Genomic DNA, 26,519 nt, shown 5'->3' with positions numbered 1-26,519 from the left:
GGGCCCAGGAGCCCCCCGTTCCTCCAACCACAGGCCCATACCCTGCCCCAGCTCGTCGTGGGCCCCGAGCCTGTGCACACCCGTCCCCGAGCGCGTGTCTGTGAGATTCTAAGTGTGTGCAGGGGGCTGTGGAGGCCACAAGCATGCGGATGAGACCACGCCCCGCCCGGGACGAGGGGACAGGAGGCCCCAAGCGTACAGAGGAGGGAGCACGGGGTGGCGCGCACGAGTCTCCAGGAACCCAAGCGCCTCGGCCCCAAGGGGGTGCACGCAGGTGTGGGCGTGCGTGCCCGGGGCATGGGCCACAGGCTCCCGCAGGCCGGGGCGGGGCGGGGCGGGGAGCAGCTTACTTGACTGTGGAGACGGTCCCGGTGGTGATGGAGTCGGTCTTGGAGAAGGCTGACTTCAGGTACTCAGGAGTGTTGAAGGGCAGGGAGGCAGGGGGCTCGGGCGCCGGCCCCGGGGCGCTGGGCGCGCTGGGCACGCTGGCGAGGGGGGCGGGAGCCAGGCTGGGGGCGGGCGGGGCCTTGGCCGGGCCCAGCTTCTGGACGCTGCTGCGGACGTCGTACTTGGAGGGCCGCCCCACCTTGCCCGTCTTGAAGGCGATGGCCCCGCCCATGTCGGGGCTGCCCTCCCCGGGCTTGAAGAGGTGCAGGTACTTGACGTTCTCCAGGTCGTACTTGGACGGCTTCTTGTAGGTGCTGCCGTTCTGGGGCCGCAGGCTCTCGCCCGTCTTCAGCTTCTGGATGAAGAAGTCGTACTTGGAGGTGCGGGCCACGAGGCCCTGCATCTGGACGCTGCTGTGCGACGGCAGGGGCAGGATGGTGGCCTTGGTCTCCAGGTGGGCCGTGCTGCCGGGCAGCCGCAGGCTGGGCAGGGGCCCCGCCGCCTCCTTGCCCGCCCGCTCCTCGGCCTTGGCGCCGTGGGCCGGCCAGGACAGCTGCTCGCCAGCCTTGAGCTTGCGGATGTACTCCTCGTACTTGGAGAAGCGGGCCCGCTTGCTGAGGGCGTCCTCGGTGGCGGGCAGCCCGGACGAGGTGGCCGCCTCAGGGGCGCCGCCCGCGTGGGGCTTCTCAAAGCTGATCTTCCTGGCCAGCTCGTCCCTCGTGTTCTGGTCGTCGTAGCCAAACATGCCCAGGAACTCGGTCATGGTGGAGGCCGCGTAGTCCCGCAACGAGGAGGCCTCCCCTGTGGCGGGAGCGGAGGAGGCGGCCGTCACCCCGGGGGAGGGGACAGGGGACCGAAGGGACAGGAGCTCCTTCACCCCCGCCCCAGGGACCCACTCCCCAGGAGGAGGGGGCCAGGGGGGGAAGGGGTGGAGTAGGACATGATCTATGGACATTTGGCTCACTTGTTAGGTTTTACGACTCTTAAATTAATTTGTTTTAAAAAAAAGTAATTAATACTGGGGTAAAATAAAACGAGTTCATCAATGCCAGGAAAATCAATTTCCTAAATGTTCTGGCCGATGGCTTTTCAGTACATTAAACAAAGTTTCATAAATGTCTCCGCTCTCTCGCCTTGGCCTAATATGAAAGAGAAGTCATTTTACTGGAAGTAAGGCCAGTGCCCGACCTCCTCCCGGGGTGGGGGCGAGAGCGGGGGGTCCAGGCACAGGTGGGATGTGGGCCGGAGGCGGGCAGACGGACGAGCCCCACGGATGGCCACGCAGGGCCGGGGAGGCCCCAAGATGGCTCCATGGGACCCTGGCCTCTTGGCCTCCCCAGGCCGTCCCAGACCGAGCCGGGCCCGTGCGGTGGGCTCGCCCGGCCTCCTTTAGGGCCCACCCCCCCTCCACTACCACCCACTGGTCACCCGTGCTCAGGACAGGGCGCACCACCCGGGGAGGCCTGGACCAGGGCCGCCGGGCCCAGAGCAGGGTCCACCCCTCCACCTGTCGCTGTGCAGGGACACCCAAGAGTCCTGCAAGCACCCCCCAGAGGCGCACGCGCCCCAGCGATGCACACCCCCCAGCAACACTCCCCCAGTGACACACACCTCCCAGCAATGCACACCCCCAGGGACACAGCCCCCCCAGCGACACGCCCCCAGCAACACCCCCCCCACTCATGCACACATGCTCAGTAACACACTCAGCGACATGCTCCTACAGGGACACACTGATACTCATAGTGACACAGTGACACACTCAGACACTCATAGTGACAGTGACAGTGACATGTTCAGTGACGCACTCATAGTGACAGACACTCGTGACAGTGACTCATCTACACACAGTGACACACTCATACAGTGACATACACACTCACAGTGATATGCTCATACCCACTCACATAGTGGCACGCTCATACACAAGGGGATACTCAGTGACACACTCTCCTACGCATAGTGACGAGCAGTCATGTGCTCATGCATGCACTGCACACTCCAAGTGACAGAGTCACAGACATTCACTCGCAGGGACACACACGGTGATGCACTTGCACACACCTCTCTCTGCTCCCGCTCACAAGCTCACATCCCTGCTACCTTCCGGACTCCGAACCCACCGACCCCGTGCCCGGCCCCCGCCGGCAGCCTCAGGATGGTGGGGGCCACCACCCCATTGTGCGGGGCTCCCCCCAAGGTCCCCGCTCCCCATTCCCCCTCACGCCAGGCCAATGGCGACTCCCAGCACATGCCTTCCCTGAACTCTAGAACCAGTCCCAGAGCAGGGCCGGGGCGCCCAGAAGGGGGAGGCCCCGCGGCCCGGGTGGGCTCCGCCTGTTCTCTCCAGTCGGGTGAGAGAAGGCGCCCGTAGGCCCACCCGGAGGGCCAGCACCCCGGGCTGAGGGCAGGAGCGGGGGGAGGCCCCGGGCGCCAGTGGGCAGCAGGTGGCAGATGCCTCCCCCGTGCCCTCCCTGCCCCTGGTGGGTGACGGACCAGCGCTGGGCTGGGCACGAGTGCAGACCCCAGGGTGGAAGGATGTGCAGCTCTGAGATTAGGACCTCACGGGGTGAGGACAGTCAAGGGCAGCCAGCCGCACCCTGGGTGACCGTGCCCGCACGGCGTGTTCCCCTGGGGCAGGCCGGCCGGTGAGGCACCATCCTGACCTCGGGCCATGCCGGGTGAGGGGCCTGCCTGGGAGGAGGGGGCTCTGGCTGCTGGATCCAGTGGCTCAGGGACCAGGGAAAGGGGCTAAAAATAGCTGGCGGCAGCTGAGCCCTCGCTATATATGGCAGAGAAAGAGAAGGCTTTGAAGGACAGGCGGCCCTGAGCAGGGAGGGGGCCAGGCGGGGGTCCCCGGGGCAGCCCCGAAGCCTGCGTGCCTGAGTCAGGGCCCAGAGAAGGGGCTCGTGGGCCTGTGCGAGGCGGCGGGAGCTGGTCCAGCTCTCCCAGCGCCCAGGACTGCGCAGGCAGTGCCAGGTGCACGGCTGCAGGCCCGCGGCCTCAGAGCGCACGGGGCAGGCGCAGGGCCACGGGGCCGTCGCAAGCCAGGCCGGGCGTCCTGCCATCCCGGCTCTCTGCGCCCTGAGTGGGGGGCAGGCGACAAGGCTGCTCTCTGGCCCTTGCCATGGGCCAGGCGTGGAGGGGTGGGGGGGCGCTGAGGGACAGCGGCCCTTGTCCTGTCCCCATCCTCCGCTCGGCCCCGGCACGATCACCTTGTGTCTAGGAGCGGCAAGGGCTTTTCCTATCAGAGGAAACTGAAGGTCACACTTTTCCTCATTGATCTTGCAATGTTTGTTAATTACTCTGTCACTGATGTGGCGAAGGATAATTAAACAGCTCTGTTTATATCTTATATGCATAATTATGTGGCTGCGCAGGGCTCCCCGCGCAGGGAGGAGATGTGCCCTGCGCTGCAGGGGAAGGGGATGGGGGGCGGGCACGGGGGGCTCAGGGCACCAGCTCCAGTCGGGAAGGAAGGCGGGGCGCAGGCAGGGAAGACCCCGTCCTGGGATCTGGTCCCGGTGGTGACCCCTTTCCTGCCGTCAGCGCTCGCTCCCCCGGGGCAGAGGGACCCAGGGCTCTCGGAGGCCTGAGGACAGGGAGCTCAGACAAGCCGGGCCCAGCCTCTGGTGGAAACAGGCCAGTCAGAGGTCCACATCGGGGTAGGGGGAGGTGGGGTGGTAGACGGGGTGGTGGGAGTAGAGGTGGAGATGGGGGTGGAGGGGGCGATGGGGGTGGGGGTGTTGGGGGTGGGGTGGTGGAGGGGGTGGTGGGAGTGGGGGTGGAGATGGGGGTGGAGGGGGCGACGGGGGTGGTGGAGGGGGTGGTGGGAGTGGGGGTGGAGATGGGGGTGGAGGGGGCGACGGGGGTGGGGGTGGGGATGGTGATGGTGTTGGGGTAGGGTGGAGGTGGGGGTGGGGTGGGGGTTGGAGTGGAGGTGGGGGTGGGGGTGATGGGGTGGGGTGGAGGTGGGGCTGGTGGAGGTAGAGGTGGGGGTGGGTTTGGCAGGGGGGTTGGGGGTGGGGTGTGGATGGCGGGGATGGTGGGGGTGGCGAGGGTGGTGGATGTTGGAGGTGGGGGTGGGGGTGATGAGGGTGGGGGTGTTGGGGGTGGGGTGGTGGAGGGGGTGGTGGGAGTGGGGGTGGAGGTGGAGGGGGCGACGGGGGTGGGGGTGTTGGGGGTGGGGTGGTGGAGGGGGTGGTGGGAGTGGGGGTGGAGGTGGAGGGGGCGACGGGGGTGGGGGTGGGGATGGTGATAGTGTTGGGGTAGGGTGGAGGTGGGGTGGGGGTGGGGTGGAGGAGGTGGTTGGGGTGGGGGTTGGAGTGGAGGTGGGGGTGGGGGTGATGGGGTGGGGTGGAGGTGGGGCTGGTGGAGGCAGAGGTGGAGGTGGCGGGGTGGAGGCGGTGGCGGAGGGGAAGGTGGGACAGGCTGGCTGGCTGAGCCCCCAGCTCAGGCGGAGGCAGAGGGAAGGCAGGCGGTGGTGCAGCTTCAGGGGAGGGCTCAGGGGAGGGGCTAGAGGACGAAGCCTGGGCCAGGGCTTCTCGGGGAAACCTCCCGGGAAACAGTATTTGGAAACGACCGGTTCATGCAGGTCCCCCTGCAGACCACCCTTCCCACCCTCGGGCCTTGACACTGGGTACCCCAATAGGCTCATCCCTATCAGGTGTGGTGGAAACAGAGCCAGCCAGCTGTCCAGCTGTCCATCCATCCATCCACCCACCCACCCGCCCGCCCATCCATCCATCTGTTTCCTGAAGACACACTGTGTATAAAGCAGCACCCGCTTCTCCCAGCCCTGCTCACGCACTTGGCACACTGCCTTCACTGTCCCTTCCCTTCTCACCCGTGGTGCCCCCAAATGATCTCCCCCTCCTGGTCACCACCTTGACTCTGAGCCCCACCCCTCCTCCGGGTCATCACTGGGTTTGAACGAGGTGCCAACACGTGGCTCAAGGGTGAGGGAAATGTCCGCACTCCCCGGCTGCGCCACTCCCTCCCCGCGGGGCCGACCCGGGGGGTGTCCTGCCCCGATTGCACCACCCCCCAAGGGCAGACACCCACCTGAGGCCTGCTTGACACCGGGACTGCTGTCCCCCTTGGGGACTGCCCCGTCCGTCTCCTTCTCCTCCAGGCCGCTGCCCTCCTTGGCGGGCTCCTCGCCGTGCTCGTCCTCGTCGCTGCAGCCCTGGGGCTGCACCATGTAGACACCCTCGGGCGGCAGCTCCAGGCCCTCCCGGGTGATGCGCCCCAGCACGGGGGTGGGTGCCGGCTCCTCGCTGTACTCCCCGTTGACCCACTTCTCAATCACCGCCCGCCTCTTGTCCTCTTCGCTGCGGGGGGCCCGGGTCAGCCCAGACTCGGGGCTGCTCCGCTCTTTCTCCCGGGGCCGCAGCGGGCTGCCCCCGGCGTGGGTGCCGGCCTCTGCTCCCTTCTCCACCACCACCTGGCGGCTCAGCTTGGCGCAGATGGCGTTGAGCTTCAGGCCACCTTTGCGCTTGGCTGCCATGGCGGGCTTGCCGGCAGGTGGGTCGCTGCACCGGGTGCCTTCAGCTGCGGGGGTGTAGGGGGACATGGGTCAGAAGGACACCTGACAAGCACACGCCCCCCCGGCCCGCCTGGAGAGCCAGGCTCTGCTCCTGCCTGCCCCAAGCCCAAGGTCCTCCTGACCCTCCGCAGTTCCACTGCTCCACGCTGGGGCCACCCGGAGCGTCCGTCTCCCCTACCAGCCTGGGAGCGCCAGGGGCCCGGCCTGTACAGCACTCCGTCCCCGAGCCTGGCACACGGCAAGGGGTCCAGGAAGTATTTCGTGACTGAACAAGTCAATGAACGAATGGATGGATGGATGACACTTCAAATACAAGAGACGCTCTTCTTCCCAACACCCGCCTCCCGAGAGTATTTCCAGGATGTATTGGCCTCAAACGGCCCTCCAGGAAGTGAGCAGGCCCTGGTATAAAGGGAGGCAGGTATGCCCTTTGACACACAAGGAAACTGAGGCACAGACAAGTGTCAGGCGTGAGTCCCAGTCAGCAGTGACAGTGCCGAATTGATGACTGGCTGAGCCACACGGCCTCCTGGGGAGGACGGCTGAGCGCTGGGGCCTAGCCTGTGTCGCCTTGTTACCCAGCAGCCTTTGACCGGCCCCTCCCCATCCGGGCACCGCAGCACCAGGGGCTGGGTCCCAGCTGACTCCAACCTCTGCCTCACCGGGGAGCCCTGAAGCCCCTTCCTCTCCTCCCAGTCACCAGGGAGGCCCCCAGGGCCTCCATTTAGCCCAGTTCCCTCGCCTTGTCAGGGTCTCCCCGGCCCCTTTGTAGCCCTTCTCTTGGCCTCACTGGCCATTTTCTGTTGACCCCCTTCTCCCCAGCATGAGGAAGAGCTGGCCAAGGGCAGGGCTCCTGCTGGCCCCTCCTCGGGCCGCTCACCCCTGTGCCAGGACTGCCCTTTCCCTCCCTTCCTCTGCCAGCTCCTACAGCCCCGGAGAAACTTGCCAGTTCTGGAAGGCCCACTTTCCAGCCCCAACGAGCCCAGTGGGGGGCCCTGGGAAAGCCCGAGTGCTGCAGGGACAGCCCTGGGCATGACAGCCCACTCAGACAGCCGGAAACCGGGCTATGGGATGCCAGCGGGCCCCACACGTGGCTGCTCGGCCTCAACTGGTAGAGCCCCCAGCCCTGTGTCCGAGGAGCCACAGAGGGTCCCGGGGTAGGGGGTATGGCAAAGCTACCCACCATGCAGCCTGGGATGCCACGCAGTCACGAAGGCCAGCAAGGGGGGGCATACACAGTACCCCCCACATTTATTTGCCTGCCCGCCCATCCATTTGGTGAGGCCCTACTGCATGCGAGACCCCACGGGGGTGTGGGGGAGAGGGCGGCGGCGGAGGCTGAGGTGGTCCCGGCGCACGCCCCCTTCACACGCAGGGGCCCAGGAGAGCTTGCCTCCTGATGGCAGGCTCCCCTTGGTCGTCCACACAGCTGTGTGAGGGCAGGGGCTCCCAAGGGGCTTCGCTGCGGGAGCAACACCCATACAACCCCATCCCCGAAGGAGAGAGGCCGAGTCAGACAGGAGCGGCCATGCCCTGCACCTGCCCAGTGGCCTGGACTCGGATGGACCGGGGTCCCCCAATACACACCGATGCGCGGCTGCCCGGCCAGCCACCCGTGGGCGCAGTCTTCACTTGTCCCAAAGAGAGAGGGGAGACGGGCCCGACAGTCCACCCTGGCCCTGGCCAGAGAAGGGTCTGCTCAGCCCCCCCAGCCCGGTGCCCTGGCTTCGTGGAGCCTGCCCTGGCCTGTGCCACAGCCCGCTCAACCCACATCTCCCAAGCCGAGCCCCCGAGCCCCTGGTCGAAGCTTGCCCCCCACCCTGTCTCGGGCCAGCCGCCCGGCTTGGTCACACCGGCTTCCTCCGACGGGCCCCGGGCCCAGCTGCCCCCTCCTCCGGACCCCACTGGGGAAGGGGCCTCACCTGGTCCCCTGTGCCCCCTCCCTGGACAGGGAAGGGAAGGGTGGGGGTGGCCACTATTTTTACCCGGCAGTAAGCAGCCAAGTGTGCCCGGCAGACGGCAAACCCATCTATAAATATTTATCCTGAGGAAGGGGGAAGCAGAAGCTCCCAGGGCTGCACTGGCTGCTGATGACACCCCCCTCGCTGGGGCCCCCGCCCATCCTGGAGCCACCCCACCCTTTGGCCCCCGCCTCGCGGCTGCCTGCCTGGCTCAGTCCCGGGAGGGGCCCCCACCAGCTGCGTTGCAGCTGTGCGCCGCGCACCCCCCCAGCCCGCAGGCCCCTTTGCTCCTGCCTGCTCCCCTACACCTGCCCTCCAGCTGCTGCCCTGCCCAGCCCACCTGCCTTCCAGATGTTGCCCTCCCTCTGACTCTCCTGCTGGTCCCGGGGGGAGGGGGGAGGTGGAAGAGGGCTGCGCGGGCCAGAGACCCGCGAGCAGGAGGCAGCGGCAGGGCTTGCGTGTGAGGGTGGGCGCGCACAGCTGGGGTGGGGGGCGTGGGGGCACGAAGGCCTGAGGCCCGAGTTGCCCACCCACCCGCCTTCCGGTCCAACTCGCGGGGCCTTTCTCCCCAGCCCCCGCCGTCAGGGTCCCGGGACTAGAGAGGGCCCTGCACCCCCGCCGCCCGACCCCAGGCTCCTGTCCATCTAAACATCCCCCGACTCTCTTCCCTGAAACATAAACGCTGTGGCCAGGCCTCAATGGGAGGAAGCCATCCGTCCCCGGCCTGTCACGGCCCCTTTCATCTCCTTCCCGCCACCAGCCTGCCCGCTGCTCTATTTACACTGGACGCTTCCTCTGGGAACAATACTGCCCGGGAGGCGGGCATGGGCCGAGGGTGGGAAGGCGAGGGGAGCTGCTCTGCTCTCCAGGGACGGGCAGACTCCAGAGGGGAGATGAGGGAGTGGGCCGCCGAGAGGACCCGGGGCTGCGGGGGCGAAGCGGGAAGGGGGCCAGTGCCCGCGAGCCCACACCCAGGCTCGGCTGCCCGCTAGCTGCCCGCCCTGCTGGGTGGAAGGTGAGGGGCTGCGTGGCTGCAGAGCCCTGGACGGGGCCAAGCAGCCTGGTGTGGCCCCAAGGCTCGGCCCAAGATGCTCAGGCTGGGACCGCTGCCTGGGCCTGGAGGGCCACGTGGGCGCCCTCCACCTCTCTCCCTCGTCCCGTCGAAGGTCCCATGGGCTCCCCAGCTCTCCACCGTAGCAGGGCTCGATTCTCCCAGCCCGCTGCGGGCAGCTCCAGTCTGAGCCGAGCAGACCTGGCCAGGGGTGTTGACAGGGAGGGACGAGGACTGGCCTGTCCAACTGTGGGGCTCGAGGTCCCGGATTCCTCGTCCTCAGCCAGTGAGGCAGGCACCATCATCGCCCCTACGTAATGGCTCCTTGGAGCTGGGTGGGCCCCCTGAGCCCAGGATCAGGCTGGACCGGGGGCTCTGAGGGTGTGTGGGGGGGGCCCAGGGCTCAGCAGGGGGCCCGGGCTGCTCTAGGAGGCCCCAGGCCTCCCCGCGGGGGCTTGTTCCTGCCCCTGCCCTGTCACTGCCTCGCCCCCACTCCCTGCCCCCATACCATGGAGCCCCCTAAAGTGTTAACTGCGATGGGTAAAATGGTGCGGCAGATTGCTACAATAAATAATTTACTGATATTTATAAATATTCAAATCAGCCAGCTTCAGAAATCGAATGAAGGGAGGGCCTCGGGAGCAGGGCCCAGTATGGCAGGATTCTCAGTGCGCCCCCAAAGGCTGGGCAAGGCCGGGGCTCCTGCCGGTTCTGGGTGAGGAAGGGGGGCTCCTGGCGCTGCACCTGGCCCCCGTTCCGGTTCCCGGGGGGGAGAGGGCTGGGGGCGGCTGGAAGAACGGCTGCGTTCCCTCTCATGGAAGGAGGGCTCGGAGCCCCCCGTCCTGGCTCAGCGTCCCTGAGTGCCTTGGCCTGCTGAGGGGGGGGGGGGGGCGCTGACTGGGGACAGTCCCAGGGGGCCGGGCAGAACTGGGGGCCTCTCCCCGCCCCGTGAGTGATGGTGCCGGGGCCGGGCTGCCTGTCAGCTCCCAGGCTCCCGGTGCTTTATGGGCTCTGCTTGGTGGCTCTGAACTCCCTGGTAGGAAATAAAGTTCTCCCTGCGCGTCCCTTCTAAACATTTCACTCAGTGGAAACGGTGTTTAAGAAAAATGAGGACATATTTCTTCCTAAGGATGCCGTCGCCCCTCTGGGCAGCCTAATGCCCACTGTATATCAGGAGCGGTCCCCCGGGGCGGCCAGGCCAGCCGGGACTGAGCCGAGCAGCCCGCGGTGCCGCCTCAGTCGAGCGGGCCTGTCCCCGCGCGGTCAGCTGGGCTGTCCCGTTTCCAGGTGAGGAGGCTGGGGCGTCACGTTCCTGAGCCCCAGCCCGACAACCCGCTGTGGGGCCCACGTGGCAAGTCGCCACCTGCTGCCCGTGAGAGCTCCACCTCAACGGGCCACAAGCCCCGGCCTTGGGGCACTGAGCCCTGCTCACTCAACAGAGGAGCGCTGAGCTCCTCCCAGGGGCCAGGGCCCCAGGCGGGGTCCTGGGGCCATCGGGGCAAGTCAGCCGGACACGGCTCCTGCCTCTGTGGACGAGGAACGATTCAGACGAGGGGACGGACCTTCAGAAGTCATTCCAAGAGAGACGGCTGCTGAGAGAGGCCGGGTATCCCAGGAGCCGCCAGGATGCACCAGTCTGGGAAGAGAGGGGCTTTCCCAGAGCCACAGGCCCTGCTCTTTCCCTGCTCCCCCAGAGACCCCCCCTTGGCCGCACCATGCCCCCCCCCACCTCGTGGTCCATCTCCATCTCCACGGTCCCCTATCCTGTCTCGCTGCTGTGGCCTCTCCCTAGGGTCTGGACTTATCCCTGGGGGGAGAGGGGAGTGTCCTTCCTTCTTGGGCCCAATCTCATTCCCAGCTCGGAAGGGAAGGGCCTCCGAGCTCCTCTGGGTGGGAGGAGAGCCCACCGCTCCCCTGGGGGTCTCGCCAGGGCTCCCTGGTCCTTAGCAGCTCTGAGCCAGCAGTGGGGGGCCGGGCCGCAGGCCCTAGCTTGGCCCCCTTTGTTTATTTATTTATTATGATTTTTTAGTCCAGTTAAAAGGTTTACTATCCAGACGAGTCTAAGTGGCCTCACTTAGCGTAAGTAACTCTATAAATCAGGGGAACTGTTAGCATCCACCGCCCAGGCTGGCGATCAATCTCCCCCAGGTCACAGCCAAACAGGAAGGGGAGAGAAAAAGAGTTACCGCCCAGGGGAGATTTAAAACACACCCGCGCAGCCGTGTGCACACCCGTGTACGCGCAAACACACGCTCGGCGTCTCTGTGTTTGCACAGCCGCGCTGGAGTCACACGAGCACAGGCAGAGCGGCCCGGGCACCTGGAGGTGCTGCCCGCGGTCGAGGCTCTGGGCGGGAAGCGGCCCCACCGCCTCCTCTCTGCGGCCACAGTGGGAGCCATCTGCTGGGGGAGAGGGGGCGCCCTGAGTGGATGGGATCCCACCACCTGCTCCAGGCCAGGGGCCCTGGGGGCGCCACGAAGCCTGCTCCCTCCCTGCCCCTGCCAGGCCCCAGGAGACCAAGCTGGCCCCTTCTGCGCCCCCAAGGCGGGCACCACGTGGGAGCCTAGGAAAAGGCGGCAGGGAGGCCGGGGCCATCCAGGCCCCAAGGGGGTTCGCGGCTGTCCCCTCTCCGCCCTGGGGCCAAAGTCCAAGTTCCCGGATGCACGCCTGCTTGCCCAGGACCACGGGCGCCCCCAACACTGCGGCAGGGCAGCACGGGCTCCACGGTGCCCGCGGCCTGGCGGGCGCCCAGAGCCACCTCCTGTCTGCCCACCCTGGCCCAGGAGAGGCCCCGGAGCCCAGAGGTCCAGGTTGGGGAGCTGAGCCCCCCCTTGGGGCCCGGGGTGGGGGAGAGGCCGCTCTGGCATCCCCTGGGAGACCCCCTGGGCCCACCTCCTCTCCCTCCACGCCCCCCCCGAGGCCTCCCCAGCGGCCGGCCCACCGCCCGCCTGCATCTCCCCGTGAACTCTATTTCTCTTTCCTCTGAAAACAACTGAGCTGTAAATACTGTTTAACCTTCTCCCCCCTCCCCCCCGGCCCCCCTCCCCTCCGCACTATAAAAACACAAATATGCCATAACTCAGCCGGCCCGGCCGCCCAGCCTCCAACATGCCCCGCGCCCGGGCCTCTCAGGAAGGTCATTACAAACGACTTTCCGATTCACTGCTCCTGAAATAATTTTGTGTATTAAAACCTGAATCTGCACTTTCTGGGGCCGAAAGCCTCGCTTAATTATGGCGGGTGTCCTTGGGACGGACAGTGATCCTTCACTCGGCAGCCCGCGCGCCAGCCCTCCGCCCGCCCGCCCGCCCCCCTCCCCGGGCCCAATCTGTTTTCAAAGTGTGTCTGTCCTTTATTAAATTGTTTTCTTTTCCACATTATCAGTTGCCATGGAGACCTCATCTCTCGGATTATTTGAATTTCATTATATCTATTGATTTGGGAGCATTTCATCTTTTTTATTGTTTTTCTGTCAATTTTCAAAACGAATAACCATCTAATTTGCGTCAGTGCTGATTATGTTTGTCCCTCAATAGAGGTCGGCAGCTGCGCTGGGGAAACAAATCAATGAAAAACCATCATAAAACTCCCCACTCCAGTCTCCAGGATGTGTGGGTGACATTCCACGCCTGCGAGAGACACACTCATCAGCTCCAACTTCGGCTACGGTGGCGACGGCGCCGCTCCACGCCCGCCTCCTTTGGCCTTAATATTTAATTTTGCGATTCGGGGCATTATTCGTGGTGTTTTTATCAGGGCGTGCGCATGCGGGTGTTTGGGGGTGGGCCGGCCGTTTCATTAATTTGTGGGTGAGGCGGGGAAGCCCCGGGAGGGCAGGGCGGACAGTTGGGGGATGCGGTGGGAAGTGGAGGAGAGGGGGAAGCCCCGGAGGAGGGGAAGCGAGCGGGGGACCGGGAGGACCCGGGCAAGGGGGGCTGGGAAAGGGGTGCTGAGGGGGACGGAGAAGGGGAGGAAAAGAGGGAGTTCAAATTGCTTACTTTGTTGGTTTTTTTTAAATAATTTATGCAATTTTAAGCATTTATGTATAAATTTTTTAATAAGCCACCCTGGAGCAGGATGGCCATTAACATCCCAACGTCCTTCTGTCCAATGGGCTGGCGGAGAGGATCAATTTCTGAGAGTACTTTCCCTTTTTTATGACATGATAAAATGCTTTTAAAGCAACTTACACAAATATGGAAATTTTTTTTCTTGCCTTTTTTTTTTTTCCGTCCCCTCTCCCTTCTCCTAACTGCCGATCCGCCAGGGAGGGGGGGTAGGCTTGCACACACTTGTGCTCATACTCCCTCCTGCTGGGGAGGGGGGCTGAGGGGGGCTGGCAGGGAGACAGCCCCAGTTCTAACTGGAACTGGCCGCCTGTCCTTCTAACAAGGGCATAAACTTTCATTACCCATGCACGCAGTCAAAGACAATTTAGGGAAACGCGCTGCTCGGAAAAGGAAAACCTCAGCGATTCGTGGCCCACGCCACCGCCGTCCGGGGGGCTCGCACCTCCAGTGCGAAGGACCCGGGGCCTGAAGCTCTGGCCCTGCCCAGCGAAGGGAGGGACGCGTGAGTGATGCCGTCTCTGGGGTACCCCCCGTCTGCCAGAGAGGCAGAAGAATTCCCAGAGCCCCTCGCTGGCTGCCCCCTCGGCCTTCACTAACCCCAGCCAGGCGGGGGCTTCTCTAGAGCCAGCGCGGGGCCTGGTACACGGCGGGAGCTCGACGGTGTGGACGATGGACAGACAGAGGGATGCGTGAAGACAAAGGAGGTGGAAATGGGCCTGCGGGGTCCCGAGGACCCTGCAGAAGCCCAAAAGGCTGGGGCGAAGTGCCCTGTCCAAGTGTCACCCCTCTCTGGGAGCAGGCCTGGGGCACCAGCGAAAGAGAGGCGCAGCCTGGATGCCATCGCCCCAAACCTGGGTCCCAGCCCCTCAAAGTCCCTCCAAGACAGAGCCAGGCCTTATGAAGAACAGCAAGTGGCCCTGACCCCAGACTGAGGGACGATGCTCACTTCAGCTTCCCCTTCCAACTCCTCTTCCCGACAGGCAATTGGAGGAGGTCGAGTGGGCAAGGGGGACCCGTCAGGGGAGCCCTGGCTAGGCTGAGGAGAATGACCCTAGATCCTAGCAAGTGGCCTGAAACCCAGATCCTGGATCCCAGCAAGTGGCCTGAGGCCCCGATCTTGGATCCCAGTGAGTGGCCTGAAGCCCTGATCCTGGATCCCAGCAAATGGCCTGAGGCCCATCCCAGGCCTGGGGCTATGGGACAGTGTCCCACACTCCCAGAACGTATTCCCGCACCTGGACTTTGGCAGCTTCCGAATCAGACAAACTGGCACGGGACAGTTGGCTCCACCTCTTGGATGCTTGCAACTTTAAGCACTTGCCTCCCTGCCCTGGCCTCAGTTTCCTCGTCTGTAATGCAGGGTACAGAAAGGATGAGGAGGGGTGGCCCATGGGACGTATCTGGCCCAGGGCCTGGTAGCCATGGTTCGTGCTCTCTAGATGTGGGGTGACCACGGGCAGGGACCCGAATCAGGAGCGGTAAGGGGCGTGCCGGCCCCGTGCAGCGCCCGGCCTCATGTGGTCCTGCTTGCCTCCTGCGGCCCACGCCCTGGAAGCCCACTCCCCCCTGGTCCTCACCTGCTCGGGCCATGCCCCCACCCTGGAGCTCGCGCTTCTCCCTCAGGAGGGACCCCTCCCTCTGGGCGAGCTGGTCTCCGGATACTCCACCCCAGGAAGGGGCCAGCGCTCCCGGGCCCCTGCGGCAACCACAGTGGGGATCCGAGGGGCACAGGGCTGCCACCCAATCTCCCTCCTTTCCTATGCTCAGATCCCCCCCTCCCTTAACTGTCATTAAAATAACAAGTTTCTGTTACAATCTAAACATTCCCACATCACATAAAGGGTTATATTACACCCGAGTCACTCCCGGCCCGTGTTTGCACAGAAAAGCTCACGGCAGGTCCCCCCTCCTGACGAAGTGACTTATTAAAGTTTAAACAGTAATTAACAGAACAATAAAAATAAAGGGATGTTTGGGGAGTCATAGCACACAGGGTTTTTGGCAGTGCCAGCAGTTTTTCAGTGCCCTGCGCTGGCAGCAAAATGCGACTGTGGGAGCCAAGGGGGACAGAGGAGCGGGCCAGGCTGGGCCAGGGAACTTCAGCCCTGAAGGGCCAGGAAGCCCGGGCAGGCCGGAGAAGCAGGGCGAGGGGAGCGCGCTTGGCAGCTGCGGGGTCCGCTGGCCCTGCCGGAGCTGGGGTAGCACGGGCGATCCCAGGGAGCAGAGCAGGTCTGACCCGGGCAGGGAAGCTGCAAACCTGGGGCTGGGGGCGACTACGGGAGGCCGGGCACCTCTAGGGGCCCAGGGCCTCAGGGGCATCTGGTCAGCTCTGGCCCAGACCTGGCTGGGGGTGGGTATCGGGTACCCCTGGCACCATGGCATCACCAGACCCCACGGTCAGTGATTTCTGGGGGCAGCATCCAGCACGCCCTGCTCCTGTGGCCGTACCCCAAGAAGCCCCTTAGCCTCACTAAGCATGAGTCAGGTGTTGGGGGAGTGGGAGACTGGCCAGCTGAACGCATGCTGGGTCCCCTGCGAAGGGAGAAAGCCCTTGGTGGGCTAGGCCAGGCTGGGATCCCGCAAGCGGAGACTCCGTTCTGAAGCTTGAAGGCAGCTGAGCTGGGTCTGGCCTGACTCGAGCACGCTGGGGAGGGCCGGGCCGGTTATCCCTCTGCCTTCCCCTTCCTGCTCATCCCACCTGGGAGGCTCAGACACCTGGCCAGGGGGCGGCAGAGCAGGCCGGACGAGGCACCCGAGCCCTGGGTGGCCACAAGGAGCGCTGTGTCTCAGATAGAGACAAACCTACGCCACCAGGTGACGGATGCCAAGGGCGGCTGGGCTGGCACCTGACTTCTCGGCCTCCAAGCTGCCCTCCAGCTTCTTCCCTCAGCCAGACTCCCTGCGCCCAGGCTGCTGGGTACATGGTGGGGGCAGGGGCTGGGCTCTCCCAGGGACTGGCCTCTGGCCCCATGATTCCAGTGGCCACCTGCCCATCCCTGGACTTCCTCTCCAAGGAAAGCCACTGGCGAATCAAGGTTCTCCTCACCAAAGAGGATTGGTTCCAAGAAGTGGTTTTTCCGTAAAGCACCCCACAAAGGCGAAGGTCCGGGCTGACTCGAGGACCCTACGAGAACACCCCTCCTCTGAGCAGGTGTCTGATCTGCCTGGCCTTCCCCACCTCCCTCGGTGCCTCAGTGCGCCACCCTGCCCAGGCCTGCTGGGATCCTCTTCCTGCAGTGGCCTCTCTGCACTCTGGCACCTGCTGTCAGTAGCCCTGGACCAGCGTCAAGCTCAGGGAAAAACCCCTGGCCCCGGGCAACCAGCCCACTGGGCCCTGGCCAGGTTCCCTCCTGGGTGCCCCCCACGCCAGTCCCGTGGGGGGACGTAAGGCACCATGAGCCAGGCGTGGAGGTGAGCTGCTGGGTCCGGGCTGGAGTGGCTCTCTCACCACCCGAGGTCGCCCGGGATCTGGTCCTGGGCAGCTGGCAGGCACGAAGGGCAGGGACTCTGGCTGAGCCCCTGTGGGGTCGGCCAGGCCACGGCCTCTCCCCAAGGCCCTTGCTGGCCCAGGGGCCAGGGAAGCAGCCAGGTCCTGGAGTCCTCAACATTTCCAGGGCTCCGGGCACACAGAACTCGGCCCCGAGGAAGTGGACAAGTGTCAGCAGCTTTCTGCCTCCTCTTTCTGAGGCAGAGCAATTTGGGGCTCTGCCCCCTGCCGACAGCGTGACTCACGGAGGGGAGAGCAGAGGGTCGAGGTGCAGTGAGGGGGCAGGCAATGCCTCCCCAGACTCCAGCTGCTGGGGAGTCAGACTGAAAGCAGAGGCAGGAGCTTAAGCACCCTCGCTGCTGGAGGAGGCAGCCTGAGTCACGCGGCTGCGAAGGCCCTACTGGGGCGGGCGGAGGGGGAGGGCAAGGCACACTCGGGGTTAAGGGAAGGACTGCAGAGGGCACGGCGGAGGGTGTCTGGGTGGCATCGGGCCCAGCCTGCCTCCCGAGGAGGGCAGGTGGGGACAGCGGCCTTCTGGTGGGCACGCTCGAAGGTGGGCAGCCAGGGAGCAGGCTGTGGCCTACCCTGCTGTTTCCGGAACCCCCAACCTTCCGCCTGCTCTGGGGCCACGACCCGGAGCTCTGGCCGGGCGAGGGGCCCCTGAGGAGGCCCGCACTGCGGTCCACGCCTCCTTGTGACCAGGGAGGCGGCTCTCAGGATGGAGGAGTGTCAGAACTGGAAGAGACCCGAGGCCCAGGGGGTTGAGACACTAGCCCAGGCAGTCCCATTGGTCAGAACCAGACAGACCCTGGCAGCCGGTCCCCGACCCGGGCCCTTTCGTGTCCGCCAGATGAGACTGCAGGACACTGCTTTTCTAAGGGGAGACCGCTCCCCGGCCCAGCAGCTCCCGGAGCCACGAGGTCGCCTGTGGAAGGGGGCTCAGCTCACGCCCTGGCCAACCTGGGTGAGGGCCCCGACAGCCCTGAGATGGCACCTATGGGGTGCAGGGCCAGAGCTCAGGTACCCCAGCCCCCCCAGGGAGGCTAGCTTTCTACTGATAGCATCTCCACAGGAAGTTCAGGCGGGAGAGGGGTCTTCAGGCAGGGGTGAGACCCCCCAGAACTTCTGAGTTGGGTTATGGGGGAGAAAAAGGGAGATCCCCACCCCAGGACTAGAGGAAGGGCCTGGGGTGGGTGAGCCCAGCCCCAAACCAGCCCCCCAGGAGAGAAGGTGAGGGCGGCGGCAGGTGGCAGAGGGGCGTCTCCCCGCCCTCCCCACAGCCAGCGCCATCCTCCCCTCACTGAGGCCAACGACGGTGACATGAGGGGACTAATTTGAGAGTCTTTCTAAAACTGAGGGCCTGCTGGGGTTTAGCAGTTGTCAGCCATCTGGAATAAGGAATTACAGTCACCTCCTAATCCTATAGTCCCTAAATCCTAAAGCTGGTTACAGTGTGAGGACGAGGCAGGGGGAGGGTGGGGGTGGGGGTCTGCTCAGGAAAGGGGGAAAGCCCGGGGGGCTGTCCGGGGCTGGGGCAGCAGCCCCCTTCCCTCCAGCAGGGGCCCGGAAGGGGCGGACGAGCCGGCGTCCTCTTGCCCACTCAGCGCCCGCCCGCTCACGCACGCTCGCTCCCTGGGCCGCGCCGGCTCGCGCAGGGGCCGTCAGGTAAATTAGATCTGAAAGCTGACAATTTCTGACCATATTTCCTTGATTATTTCAAACAAATGCACAGCAGCCGCTGTAAGGAGATTAAAGTGACATAAACGTCCCGAGTGGGAGGGGGGAGGGCAGAGGATTCAGGTCACCCCCATCCGTCCCCCGCCTGACAGACGCTATATCGCTATCCAATCCAATAAAAAATCCCCCCCTTTTGCTTTAATTAATTTTACAGCTAGCTTGCTTAATTACTTTCAATCAAAATCCTCCTGCCATCGCAAAATTAGAGATGGTTGAGCTCCATTAGCCTAAATTCTTCATTTCCATATAGAAAAGAGGCTGTCTGCCTAGCCAGCCCGCGCCCCTGGCAGGACAGACGCCCGTCTGCCCGCCAGCCCACTTCTGGCTTCCGCTCCCCGGGGCCTGGGCTCTCCCTCGCTCTCCTCCACCGCTGCTTCCAGGGCTGAGAGGAGTTGGGGTCCGCTGTCCCCAGCTCTTCCCCTGGATGCGGAGAGGGTCTGCGGTGCCAGGCTGGACTAGGTGGCCAGGGTGCCGTGCTCTGGGCCAGGTGGGGCCGCTCGCGGTGGAAGGAACGGCCATGCGGGGAGCCTGCTTCCCCGCTACGGGGCCCTGCTTGCTTCCCTGAGAGCACCTAGTGCCCCGCTGCTGTCCACACCTGGGCAGACAGTTCCCCTGGGCCCACCCCTCCTCTGAAACCCAGCTCCCAGCAGGCCAGGCACACTTCCAGCCTTGGATGTAGGCCTGGCCAGTGTAGACCCTTGGAACCCACGTCTCCCAGGGTCCCCTCTCTGCCGTTCTCTGGCTAGATTCACAGGACCACCCCAGACCAGCTGCCTGCGTGGGGATAAAAGGCACCGGAGCAGCCCCCGTGGGCTCTAGCGTTCCCCAGGAGAGTTCTCCGGGGGCCCATGGGGGCTTCTACACCCCTCCTACTTCATTGCCCTCATTCCCAGCCTGCAACAGCTGCTCCTCCACCCCCAGCCTGGGCCGGTAGGTGGTGGGTCTGGGCCCCATCCACATCCTGTGCCTGCTTGGGCTCCCTTCCCCTCCCATCCACCTGCCTCTTCCTCACTGCCCCAAGCCCCACTCCGGAAGCTCCACTTCGGGTTTTCCGAGCTACAGCCCCAAGTGTCACCGCAGGGTCCAGCCCAACCTGGGCTCCAGCTGATTAAGGATCTGCAACAGGATATAGGGATTACAGTAAAACCTGGCTCCGGATCTGCAGGGGCAGCAGGCCAAGTCCTGGCCCTGGGACTCCCCACCGCTCCCCATGGGCATATCCCCCACCCCAACCCAGAAGCCAAGAGAGGGAGGAAGGCTGAGCCTCCCAGCCCTTCAGGGGTGGCTGGACTCTGGGAAGTGGGTGACGAGGGGTGGCATTAAGCAACCCAGGCCAAACCTGGCAGAAAGGCAGGGCCAGGGTGGACAGTGGGGAGGGGAGAGATGGCTGAATCTACTGTGGACCCTTCCGGCTGCTCAGGGCACCAACGGAGAGGTAGGGAGCTCTGGGATGGACCCTTGGGCAAGGGCTGAGCAAGAAGGGGAAGCTGAGACCCTTCCAGCAGCAGGCCCAGGGGTGGCCCAGTGGCTGGGGCTGAAGGACTGGGTGGTGGGAGGCCTGCTCGGGGCTTGGGCCAGGAGCTGGCGGGCTCGGCCTCCAGAGCTTGGGCTCTTGGATGCCAGGGTCCCACAGGCCCATTCGCAGGCTCCTCACTGGCCCTGCTCCCAAGGGCCACCTCAAGGCCTCCTCCTGGTTCAGCTGAGTTTATCATGGGCATCCTGAGCTCCCACCAGCAAGGGTCCCCGCTCAGCCTGGGCCCCGGGTGAGAAGAGATTCAGGGCCCAGGGAGCTCAGGGTCTGACGAGGCAGGCCACTATCACCAAAGCCTTCCCAACACTACCAGGAGCACGGAGGCCATGAGTTCAAAGCTGGCTTCCGGGGTCCTTGCAGGTTGGCAGGTAAGGCTAGTAACAAGAGGTGGTGGCTGCCCAGCCCAGACACCCCTGCCTCCTGTTCCCCTAGAGCTCTCTTGTCCACTCGGACTGCATCCTCTTCCCTGCCCCTTGTCCATAAGACGAGCAAAGGGGACCAGGCGGCCAGGAAGGTGGCAGCACCCATCCCTCCACAGGGGCAGGGCTGAGCCTCATTCCGGTTATGCCCTCAGGCAGGCCTGGCCCACACGGGAAGTGCTCCTAGGGGCAGAGAGAGGAGCGAGTTTCAGGTCAGTTACCCAGGGACTGACAGGGCACCGCCGCAGCGGGGCGGCCCAGCTGCCACCGTCTCCGGCCTGCTCCTGCTGGCCACAGCGGCCAGCACACGGAGCGGGGAGGCCCGCCCCTCCGGCCCCGCCTTTGACTCCTCCCTCAGTGCCGGGCCTGGCTCCTCCTCCTCCTCCCCCTTCAGGGGTCCCAGCTGAAATCCCACTTCCCTGGAAGGCCTTCCGAGATGGCCACACGACACTGGGCCCCTGCCCTTGACATGGCCCTTCAGTAACAACTTGTTGGATTATCCATCTTCTTTACTAAACTGCAAGATCTGTGGGACAGGGCCGCTGTTTTAGCACCCAGCCCGGTAAATAGCTGGGGAATGAATACAGAGTGCGAAAGATTTATCAGGTTCACGAGGGGGACATCTGGGACCTGGCGGAGGGGCCTGACTTCCTTACCAAACCCTGTCGGGCCGATCAGCCGGGAAGGGGGTGGTGGTCCTTGGAGGGATGGAGGCCGAAGCCCCTTCTCTTGGGTCTCTCACCCTCTTGAGCCTCAGGCTCACCTCCAAATGCCCTTCACAGGGCTCTGCCCAGAGAACAAAAGAGGCCCCAGTTGTTCCAACATTTCTCTGCAGAGGAACAACTGTCGCCGACTGGCCAGCCCTTCTCTGAACAAACCCAGCAACTGTTGGCAGTGAAGCGCAGAGTCTCTCGCTCCACCCTGCCTCTGTCCCGAAAAAGAGAAAAGGAAATTGAAGAAGAAGGAAAAAAAAGACAGTGAAAAATCCCACCCCAAGCCCCGCAATCTCCCTGCCCCTGCTAAGTCTGTCTGGAAAGGTTAACGCCAGGAGGGCCCAGGGACAGCCACCTGCCGCCCCAGACAACTGGGACAGCCGCAGCCAAGGGAGAGGCTGTGAGATCAGGACCCAAAAAGGGAGGTGAGGGAGGGAGGGCTCCAGGAAGGGAGGCTGGGGGGAGTGGGAGAGTTGGGACAGGGAGATCAAAGGACATGCCAAGGCGGGAAGGCCTGAGACCTGCAACTCCACCCAGAGCCCACGGGTGCAGAGGCTCCTGCGGGCCAGGCCGCGTGGGGAGGCAGGAGGTTTACGTGGGGCGGGGGCACGATGGGGGAGGAGTCGAGTGGGGCAGAGGGAAGGAGGTCTATTAAAAACCTCTCAGTGCGTAACACAAAATGTCAGGGTTTATAGCTTCACTCTTGGCATTGCCGGGACTGAGAACCCTGCACAGAAATGTCACCGCTTGTCATGTTTAATCACCTGCTGTTTGTTAACACCTTCCCTGCAAGGAGCCTGTCTCAATCTGCCCTTGGGCCCCCAAGGGACCCAGAGACAGAAAACACCTTTCCCTGGGCTCTCAGCCTGCTCAGGGGTCTCAGGAGAGGAGCTCCGTTCACCACCCACCTGAAGCCCTCCCCAGAAGCTCCACAGTGACCCTTCCTATGGAGCAGGCGGGTCCCTGGGAAGGGGACCCCACATGGTCCTGGAGAGGCGTCGCAACCTTCGGCCGAGGTGTGGAGGGCTGACAGCCTCGCTCCTGCACTCCTGCCCCGCCTGCCAGGACTGTCCTCTGTCCGCCTCACTTCCCAGCCCGGGGGTAGGAGGGGGCCCGCTCAGACCCCCGCCAGCTGGAATCCACCAATCTGCCTGCCTGGAAGCCACTGGCACATAACGTTGAACCCTCAGAGCCACCAGCGGCCGGCCCCAGCTCCAGCCCACCACGCCATCTGGGGTTCTGCTTGCTCTCGGAGCACACATTCCTGGGATGTTTAGACTACAAAGTCTCATTTCCACCGCCCCATACATCCTTCTTCTGGGGTGGGGGGAGATTGGGGGCTGAGAGAGGGGCTGTGGTTAAGTGGCATGTGGCTTCCCAAGAACACCTGGCTGCCCCCCACCTCCTCAAGTGTGGTCAACGCCGGGGCAGAGCTGGATCCTCCCAGATTACCCACGCCAAGACGTCTGTGCCCAGGCTAGAACCCCAGGCAGGGCTGGACGCGGTCTGCAAGGTAGCCGGTCTATCCCGTACAGTTTCCAGGGTAAGCCCGTTGCCTCTAGGAGCCGTGAAGGCCAATTACACACACCCCTGAGCCAAACTGAAATGGACTACCAGTGACCCAGGGGCCGTGTCCCCATCGTCCCTTCCAGCACGGTCCAGGTTACACAGGAACGTCCCACAAGCACGTGTCCACCAACTGGTCTCCTGGGAGAATGCCCCGGCAGTTAGACTTTCCTCCTGAAGTGCCCTGCTCTCAGGCCATTCATTGCCATTTCACCAGAGAGACAAATCAGAATGTTTCTCAGCTCCCCTTCACCATTCTCCACAAGCACCTCTTTCTTGGGAAGAGCCAATAACAGATGCTTGCTGATAAGGCTTTCCCCCCAAAAGCCAGACTGCATTTGCATCATCAGTTTCATTTCACCTTTGCAAGGAAGGCCCGGGGGATGGTATCCACAGATAACCGATGGGACACCTCAGGCCCAGAGATGCCCAGGGTCTTAGGCCAGGCAGCACAGCAAACTCCCAGGGCCAGAAGCCTGGGTCCCCCCCCCCCCCACTGCCATTTGGGACGATGCTCAGAGCAGCCGTGGTGGCCCTGGAAGGGAAGCCCTATGCCGCATCTGTCTCCCTGCCTTCAGGAACAAACTCTCCCCACCTGTGACACAGGAGAACGTGCTCCTCCCCTCTCCCAGGGAACTGATGAGAAGCGAGACTCGAGGGGTGGTGTGCCTGGAGTCACGCAGGCGGGCTCTGTGCCGTCCTGCCTCTGCTCATTTTACTGCTGTCCTTTCCAGGGCCCGCTATGGGGGGCAGGGGGCACCGTGAAGGGCCTGGGGGTGGGTGATGGCGAAGTCCTTCCCCACGCCCGCCGGGGGTTTCCAGGCAGTGCCCATCGTGCCTGGGGAGGCGCGGGCATGGCACACCAGCCCGAGCGCACACACCCCTGGCCGAGGTGGTGGCCCTTTCACGAGCAGCGAGCGGTTTGGGTGTGGCAGCCCGATCCGGACAGAGCCCTGTTCTAGTTCGTGGGGTCCTGGGGCTCTCCCGGGCCCTGGGGAGGGGTCTTCTCTGCCAGCCCAGCCCCTGCCTCCAGCAGAGCTGACCAACCACCGTCCCAATCGCCCGGGATGCAGGGGGTCCGTGGGACGCGGGACGTGCAGTTTTAGCGTGGGGACAATCCAGGGCCAATCAGGATGGTTGGCGACCCTCCTGAGAGGTCACAGCATTGCTGGCCACGTGGCTCTGACGTCCAAAACTCTCCAAATAGCATCTCTCCCCTGAGGCCACGCCCCGCCTGGAGGAGGGGATAATAACTGGGCTTCTCGGCCCTGCGGAAGCAGAGACTTTAGCTTCTCCCATTTGGGGCTTTGAAAAGCTGGTCCCCGTCACTGAGTGGGACTGTGAGCCTGCAGGGAGAGGGTCTCCAACTCAGCGGGCCCCAGGGAAGCTCACCAGGAATCCACGGGGCAGGGGCGGGCTGAGCAGTGGCCTAGAACTTCTCCTGATCTAGAACCGCTGGGCCCGAGGCCCCCGGCTTTCTCAGATGAGCATGGCCTACCCACCAGGCCCTCTGCTGTAATTCTTTCATTAATTTACTATTAGATGGGAAATTACTCCTGGCCCAGGAATATAAGTTTTCATCTTATTTTAAGTTAGAATCTTAAAGCAATTACCAGGCATCTGGTGATGACTTCACCGGCACGGCCGGGCCTGGAGGCGAGCAGGGCCGCCCTGAGGCTGCACAGAACCCTCGCTCCAGGCCCCGAGGGGGGCGGTCCAGGCAGAACTGAGGGCCCCTAAACACCTGTCTGGGGTCCTGGGAGGAAGGCTGGGGGGCACACTGCAATCTCTGATATTTGCTGTTTGTGGAAAAATTCCTCTCCAGTGCCACCTGCCCCAGGAACCCACTGGTGACAGTTGTTGAGAAGCCTCAGCAGCTGGTGCCGCGGGAGCATTTTCTATTTTTAATTGTTTGATCGGAATATTAACTCATCTAGGCCCATTCCCAAGACATGCTTCCCAGCCAGAGGGCTCCCCCCATTTCCCATACCTTCCTCTCACTCTAATCAGAGCTTGACTTGGAAAGTAGTTTAACTGGAGACCCACGCCTTTGAGAGTTTGCTTGGGACCCTGTCCTGGGAGACAACACGGAAGCAGGTTCCTTACCCACCCCGAGAAGCCCCTTGAAGTGACCTCAGCTGTTTTCCCTGAGCAGCTGCCCTGAGGCCTCAGGGAAAGCGGGGCTGCCTGGAGAATCCACCGCTGCTGCCCCATCTTATCTGACCCCACTTCTGGTTAAAGGGAGCCCTCCGCCCGGCCCTCTGCCTCTGTCAGCCACACGGATTCCATCTGCTCATTAGCCAACTTCAAGGGCAGAACAGAGGGGCCGGGGACGCCCCAGGGCTCCCCGCTTGAAGGGAGGGCGGGGACAGTGGGAGGGAGGTCGGTGACCCTGGGCGCCGAGGGGTGGGGCCAGAGGGCTTGGCTTTCGTTTACTTCCAGTCACAAGAGGAAGGGAGGGCGGGCTTCTCCGTGGAGCCCACAGGAAAATCCAGCAGCTCCTACTGTGGAAGCAACTGGCTGCTCAGAAGCATGAAGGGCTCCCAGCCATCCACAGAGGTGAAAGTCACACGCTCCAGCCTGAGCCAAGTGTACTTGAGCTTGAGACAGACCATGTGGCTGGGGACAAACCCAACGCCTTTGCCCCCACCCACCCCTCCTGGGGAGGGCCCCCCACCTAGCACAGGGCCGCTCCGCCTCTTTGCTCCCCTCTCCCGACACCCCCATGGCCCCGCTGCCGTGCCCTTCCCTCCCAAGGTCAGGGAGGGGTCCACGCCACCTCTCCCGACACCCCCATGGCCCCGCTGCCGTGCCCTTCCCTCCCAAGGTCAGGAAGGGGTCCACGCCACGGACATTTATGCACAGACTGCCCCGTTGGCAGCACTTGCCACAAACAGGCTTTCTGATAAAGTCGGCGGAAAAAAGTCTGGAACTCAAAACAATGTCAGAAATCACCCCCCCTCCCCTAGCAAGGGAGGGCAAGGAGGGGCCTGGATGCAGGGCGCGCAAGAGTGGGGCCAGCCTGGAGGAAGCCGTCCTGGCTCGCTGTCGTTCTTCTCCTTCCGTTTTGCCTCCCAAACTGCGGGCTGTGGCCGAGGGGACCCTGGCGTGGGGGAACGGGACTCGGAGGCAGCTGGAAGCCGAGTGCCAGCTCTTGGCCCCCAAAGGGCCAGGTCCAGGGGCAGCGAGGTAGGGAGGGGTCCTCCGCTTCCTCCAGCCACAAGCTCCCCCGTGGCCTCGGAGGGAGCCAGGGCTGACCCGGGCGGCCTCTTCCCTCTGCGGCTCCCTGGCCCGTCTCACCTCACTGAACCCCCTTCCCAGCCGCCCCAGCCTCCCTCTGTGCACACGGGCTTTAATGTTTTTATTACCTGTTTGACTCGCTGCCTTATTGCTTCTCCCCTTAATGGGGCCGTAACCGTGGAAACGAGGAATAAACGGCCACCAGAAAATGAGATGATTAAACAGGTCACCCTGGCAAAACAAACTCAGCACAAGGAGCTTCTGGGGTGGGAGGGGAGGCTTCCCCTCCCCCACCCACGGCCAGAGGGCCTGGACCTTCGCTGGACCACCCTTCCCAGTCCTTGGAGGAACTGGGGCAGATACAGCGGGGCGCCCCCTGCTGGACAGTGGAGCACCTCTTCGACCTGGCTCAGCGGCCCCCCTCGGCGGCAGCCCTCCAGGCTTGCCGTGCTCTTGGGTTCTTGGGCTGACTGAGCCGGGCAGCAGCGAGGGGGGCACTGGGGAGGGGGAGGGGAGGATCACAGCCAAGGAGAAGATGCTTTTCCCAGCGACACAGAGTGCCAGGGCTTCTCCCTCCTGGCTCCCGGATGTCTCCTGCTTTCTCACCACCCTGCAGACCCCACCTCATGTCTGCCCCGCTCCTAAGATCTTCTGTTCTCAGGCAGTACCTTCCCTCCCTGGGGCCCCCCATAGTTCACGGAGAAAGTCCTCAAAAAAAAGGCCAACACAGGCCAAGGCGCAGCTTGGGAAGGTGCAGGCAGTGGCCTGGCCTCAGCTAAGGGCACCAAGAGAAGCCCTCTGGGCCTCTG

General features: G+C 63.9%; 1 protein-coding gene across 4 annotated transcripts in view; it reads right to left on the bottom strand.

The window, feature by feature from the left end:
* CASZ1 (castor zinc finger 1) overlaps positions 1 to 26,519 on the bottom strand; it is a 145,083-nt gene that overhangs the window by 21,456 nt on the left and 97,108 nt on the right. For all 4 annotated transcript variants that reach the window (XM_071217789.1, XM_071217790.1, XM_071217788.1 and 1 more), the window contains 2 exons: positions 5,452 to 5,940; positions 351 to 1,188 (listed from right to left, as the gene is read on the bottom strand). In XM_071217789.1, the coding sequence (XP_071073890.1) occupies positions 351 to 1,188; positions 5,452 to 5,940 (1,327 nt within the window). The remainder of the gene's footprint in view (positions 1 to 350; positions 1,189 to 5,451; positions 5,941 to 26,519) is intronic.

The sequence above is a fragment of the Dasypus novemcinctus genome, chromosome 9 (assembly GCF_030445035.2).
Source record: "Dasypus novemcinctus isolate mDasNov1 chromosome 9, mDasNov1.1.hap2, whole genome shotgun sequence".
Lineage (NCBI taxonomy): Eukaryota > Metazoa > Chordata > Mammalia > Cingulata > Dasypodidae > Dasypus > Dasypus novemcinctus.
This window is presented reverse-complemented; position numbering and strand designations above follow the sequence as displayed.